The 5,278-nt window shown below is 45.1% G+C and overlaps 1 protein-coding gene across 1 annotated transcript; it reads right to left on the reverse strand.

The window, feature by feature from the left end:
* Positions 1 to 2,039: 2,039 nt before the first annotated feature.
* On the reverse strand, positions 2,040 to 3,575 carry PHALS_08235 (amino acid auxin permease family; the record flags this gene model as incomplete). The annotated part of the gene is made up of 1 exon (XM_024723549.1): positions 2,040 to 3,575. One exon carries the CDS (start codon positions 3,573 to 3,575, stop codon positions 2,040 to 2,042), a length of 1,536 nt encoding a protein of 511 aa, XP_024574514.1.
* Positions 3,576 to 5,278: the final 1,703 nt, after the last annotated feature.

Consider the following 5,278-nt stretch of genomic DNA (forward strand, 5'->3'; position numbering starts at 1 on the left):
AAGAAACTTGGAGATCGGTTTACTGGTGCACGCGGTTGATCGCCTGCATTTATCACGAAGCCAGCGTGTATATGTGCTTCGAGATGAGGACGTCAAATACAAAATACTGTATGATGCACATGATACTCCTTTGAAGGTCTCCTTGGAAGAAACGATACATACTGCTCGATGAGCGCTATGTATTGGTGGCCCAACATGTACAAATGGGTAAGCACTATGTGCGCATTAGATATGCTAACGGTTCAACCCTGACTGCATGTGGCGGCAACTTTGGCCAGCCTGCCGTTCGATTAAAGTGATGACATCCCATCAGGATAAGTATATATATTGTTCATCAAATATCGGTATGGAGGTCAACGTGAGCCAAACGGCTGGCGCCGCCGCTGCTGTCAGCGACCATCGAACTGGTCAGGTTCTGGCCAAGCTGTTTTTGAACAATGTTCTTGCCAGCATAGTTTTCGGGTACCACTATGTCGAATCAAGTTTTACGCTTTGTATCAAATTTTGGTAAATTTTGCGTAGGGTGGTATACGCCAGTTTGAATATGTCAACCGCTGACCATCTGTTTACAGATGGTCAGAAGAAGCGTGCTGTCGTTTGGACGAGGTAGTCCTCCAAAGCACTAAAGCAAAGAATTTGATACCGAAATGGAACGAAGTCACACGTACCCGGAGTATAATAGAGTTATACGTACCCTTGTATGAAAGGGTGGGTCACACAAGATGGTGTGACCGTACAAGGGTGTGAATTACATAATGGTGTGGCTACACCGTAACAAGAAATAACTACGTGGAAGGACTGCCAGTAGTTATGCGTTTTACTTTTTAATCAGGAAAACCTAAAATTTTAGATAGGCAGCGCTGTCGCAAGATAATCAATGAAATCCAGTTTCAATTTGAACGGAGAGCGTTTTTGCCTTGGTTAAGGTTCTGAAGTACTCTTAGAAATAGTGGATTTCGATCCGCTACACTCGTTACGGTTCTTGTATAGAAAGTAAGGTCGGTGACCTTAGCTTAGCTTCCTTTAAGCAAAGAGCTTCGCAGCTCCGCTGCATTTGATAACACTCGTAGTCATTCTACTCCTGAGTCGTTACGACTGATTCCTGCGAGGATCGAGCAATTCTCCTGTTTGCCTCAGGGCATGCGGGACGGGCTTAATAAGCTGATGTCTCTGCTGGTCCCTGAGAGCGTGGAGCACCTCGTTGCGCAAGGACCCGAGGCTGTAAGCGCACGCCTAGAGCCCTACATGTTATGAAAATGCTCTGTTATAGCATCAGTGTCAACTGCGTCCATGACGCTACCGTCGACGACGGGTGATTCCTCCCGACCCAGGCCGCTTATGGTGAGCGTTATGACCTTCTTGGTAAGAATGGAGAGAATTTCCTGCTCTGGTTGAGAGAGGTCGAGATGGTTATAGCATCCGCCATGCTCCAAAACGAGCAATAGCGCGGGCGCTGGCTATCTCCAAGCTCGAGGGCCGAGAGCGAGAATCGGCACAAATGTGCGGTGCTTCGGTTGAAGCGGCGTTTCTAGCGCTTGATGTGGTGATCCTTTGCAGTCGTGACGCAGTTTTTTCAGCTCCCGGCTACAAAAGCTGAATCATCTTCTGTTTTGCTCATTGTACTATGAATAAAAGCCATCAATCTACTCATTTAGAGTAAATTTTGGCTTATCAATGCTGACATTGGCCTTCGTAATATTACCGATTTTATGTATCATTGTCACCTCTCAAGCAACGATGACTCCTCCCAGTGTGAAAAAAAATTCAAGGAAAAACGCCAGCACGACGCATCGTTGCTTTGGTGAGGCGAATGGATTTCTCCTGAACGAATCCCGTGATGACATCGGATGATCAAATTAATTTATGAATAAAGGTGAAATAAAGCAGACTTCTGTTCTATTCGTCTCTTACAAACTAAAATGTCCATTTGTAATCGTTTTTCGTGATGCAAAAAAGAAGAGCAAATAAAAACATCAATTAAATTTTTTTGATTTGGAGGGATAAAATTTTAATATTTCGCGGAGTCGCGACGTTCTTGATTATATGTTACGGACGTAGTATGGATCGTCCATGAACTCTTCCTCACAGTATGGGAACAAGGTGTCATCGTGTGATGGGGAGAACAGGTGCTCACCAGCATGAATCATCACGTAGAATCCTGCAAAGGCACACACTACGATTACAATTATCGATGCGGACTTGTCGGCGATCGACATCTTCTTCCAGCAAACACGCATGTAGATGACAACAGGCAGCACCAAGCAGCTCGTCGTATGGGCTGTGGCACCAGTGAAGTCTTGCAAGTCGAGGAATCGCTGGCGGGCAAGAACGGCAACAAGCACTAATATCACGATGATGCATATGCGAAGAGCGATGTATCGTAGGGGTTTTGCGCGGTATGGAGCGTTCAGCTCCTGTTGCGTTATTTCGTGGCCAAACTCCAATGCAACGCGCAAGTGCGACATTCGGCCCTCCGTCTTTTCGACCATACTAGCGGCAGATACCTGGCGGTTGGACATCTCCAATGGGGTCGAGCTCTGCAAATACGAGTGCTTTTCTTGAAGGGCCATGTCATGATCTACACTGGCTTGATCTGCCTCACCTTTAAATCGCACAACCTCGGGACCTTTGTGCATGCCCAGGATCAGGCGTTCCGCCATGAAGAATGGAGGCATCATTAAAGTTGAAAAAGCGATCGAGATGTGCATTTGCATGAACAGGTATGCCATCACCACAGCACCGCGGTCAGCAGTAAAGCCCAAGGGAGCCACGCCAAGAGGATTCGCAGTATTCACGATGGAGTACAGGATGTTGCCCGATAATTGGCAGCCACCAGCTGTGTATCCGAGCAAGCCGATTGTAACGAAGAAGCCTGATATGAACAAAATTGTTATCATCACCACACGTGGCATGCACTGTGGCTGAGAATGCTCGCGCTGCAGGTCAGGAACAACAATTGCAGCTCCGTACGCCAGTGCAAGGTTGCCAAAGCACGTCAAAATTTGATGAAGAGAAATGCTGGGGGTAGGAATTGGACCGTGGCCACGCATATTCCATTGCAGCAAAACAACAGCAATGATGTCGGCGATGATTGTTCCCATGCAGCCGGCAAACGCCATGCTGGAACTTTCCTTTAAGGTTGGAATCAAACACATCGGTACGACCATGATTGCCATGAATATGATCCAAAAAATTTGACTGAATGAGTCCGGAAATAGCACGTTTAACAATGTGCTACCTAGAATTAAGAACGCGCACGGCACTAGAAGACATACACCCATTTGAGAGACTACTGTGAGATAGCGTCCCCATTTGCCCAAAGCCCACTCGCCCAAATCGCCATACGTTCTCACCGACGAAGGTGACACGAGCATAACCTTCGATAACTTAAGCGTGGCGTACGTATTGGCGAAAACCATGAAAGCCAACGCAATCGATGCGTAAATTGGACCAGCGCGGGCAAAGTTGGAAGGCATGGCCAACGAGCCGATACCACAGACGCAGCAGAATAGATTGAAGGACGCTTTAGCATCCTCTATGGAGAAAAACGCCGATCTAGAATCGGTGGTCGGCATATTGTCACCCAGAAAAACAAGTAATTATGATCCGCTTATTGGCAAAGTGAGAATTTATGAACTGATCAGTCTTAGTTCGCTCGATAGACGCAGAGCGCATAGATTTCAACATTGCACTCTGCGTCTCAGATGCTGCAACTGTTGGGTAAAAATCAAGTTGAGCTTTGTCTGGACAAAGTCGATGCACTTGACGTCACCAGCCCTGATTAGAAGAGAACAATTTTAGAGACGGCTACCGTACACTTCCCACGACCAATATGCTGCTGGAGCAGAGCAATGAAAGATCCGGAGCACCACATGATGATAAAAACGCAGCAGTATCACGTAGATGTCATCAATAAAATACTTTTAAAAATATTAAAAGGGTTTTCTGGATTTTCACGACATACAGTGAGTACATATTGCAGAAAATAGCAACTTATAGTTATCATTTTTCGGAGGCATAAATAGTTATTTAAATGCACTCGCCTTGTCGCCGAAAGAAACCATCCAGATATATGACGGTCGATGCGCGGCACCGATGGATTGGCAGACTGCGTACACCTTTTTCTAGTCGCATAAATGTTGAGCTCATATATCATCACATCGAAAGCCGGAAAAATCGGATGTATTTTCACCACGAGCTTATCTAGTCGCTGCCGATGAAATATCTCACCGAGAGGATGCAGAGCTCAGAAGCTTGACCGTTTAAAGCAATTGTATAAACAGGTTTGTAAGCTTAGACAAAACATGCCTGCTTAGTCTGGTACCTATATTACCTGCGTGGACGCCGTTCATCTCACGTTTGCAATCGAATTTTTGTACCACCGGTACAGACATTCAAAGGATACAGGTGGAATTATGCTGGTCCGTGCCCATCTCCGGATCAGCAAGTCGCAGTGTCTAGGACACATGTACAAAAATAAAAATAATGTTGTAAAGTCAGTACATGCAAAAGAAACATAGAAACTGGTACAGTAAAATGTGACGCAAAAGTGTATGATACATTATATAGCGAGAACTCCAAGTGTGAAGTGGCATACTTAAATGCCCAGATTGTACCATTCTGGTGATTTGGCAACACTAATCCCCCTGGTTGGTAGCATTTCACCTATCAGATATTGCAGTATTTTGCCAGACATAGGTTTGGCTCACGGCCAAGTATCTACCTTATCCCGGGTACAATTTTCATAAAGCCAGTGCAACGGGCTGTCGCACCCTTTATACAAGGAAAAGTTCGCGTAATACTATAATATGTCTTTAATTTCTCTTCTGATACAGCTGCCTATATATTCTAATGTGGGAACGTGTACCACAAAACCCACCTTTTCGAAGCTCCGTCATCTTTATAATTTAAAAAATGTTTATAAAAAATAATTAGCCTCAAAGTTAAATCAATGTATAATACAATATTCGTACAATCTTACATATTGTATTTGATGCAATAAAAAAAAGAATACTTATACAAAGTTACAGAACTTACGCCAATAAATCGTCTTTCGGTAAGACGTGGACCACACTGGGGTTCACACTTATTTATCGTTGCAAGACGCTGCGGAAAGATGACCGCTGCATGAGCGCCCGAAGTTTCACTCCACCCCTCAGCACCTTACCCCACCTTCTCTTCACGGCATGCTTGCACCTAAAGTCCCCTTCCGTGCTTGAAAAAAATGTTCAATGAGCATAAAAAAGGGTGATTCTCGCGACTGACTCGCTTAAATTTC

This window comes from Plasmopara halstedii (assembly GCF_900000015.1).
Source record: "Plasmopara halstedii genome assembly, contig: Scaffold_322, whole genome shotgun sequence".
NCBI classification, from domain to species: Eukaryota; Oomycota; class Peronosporomycetes; order Peronosporales; family Peronosporaceae; genus Plasmopara; species Plasmopara halstedii.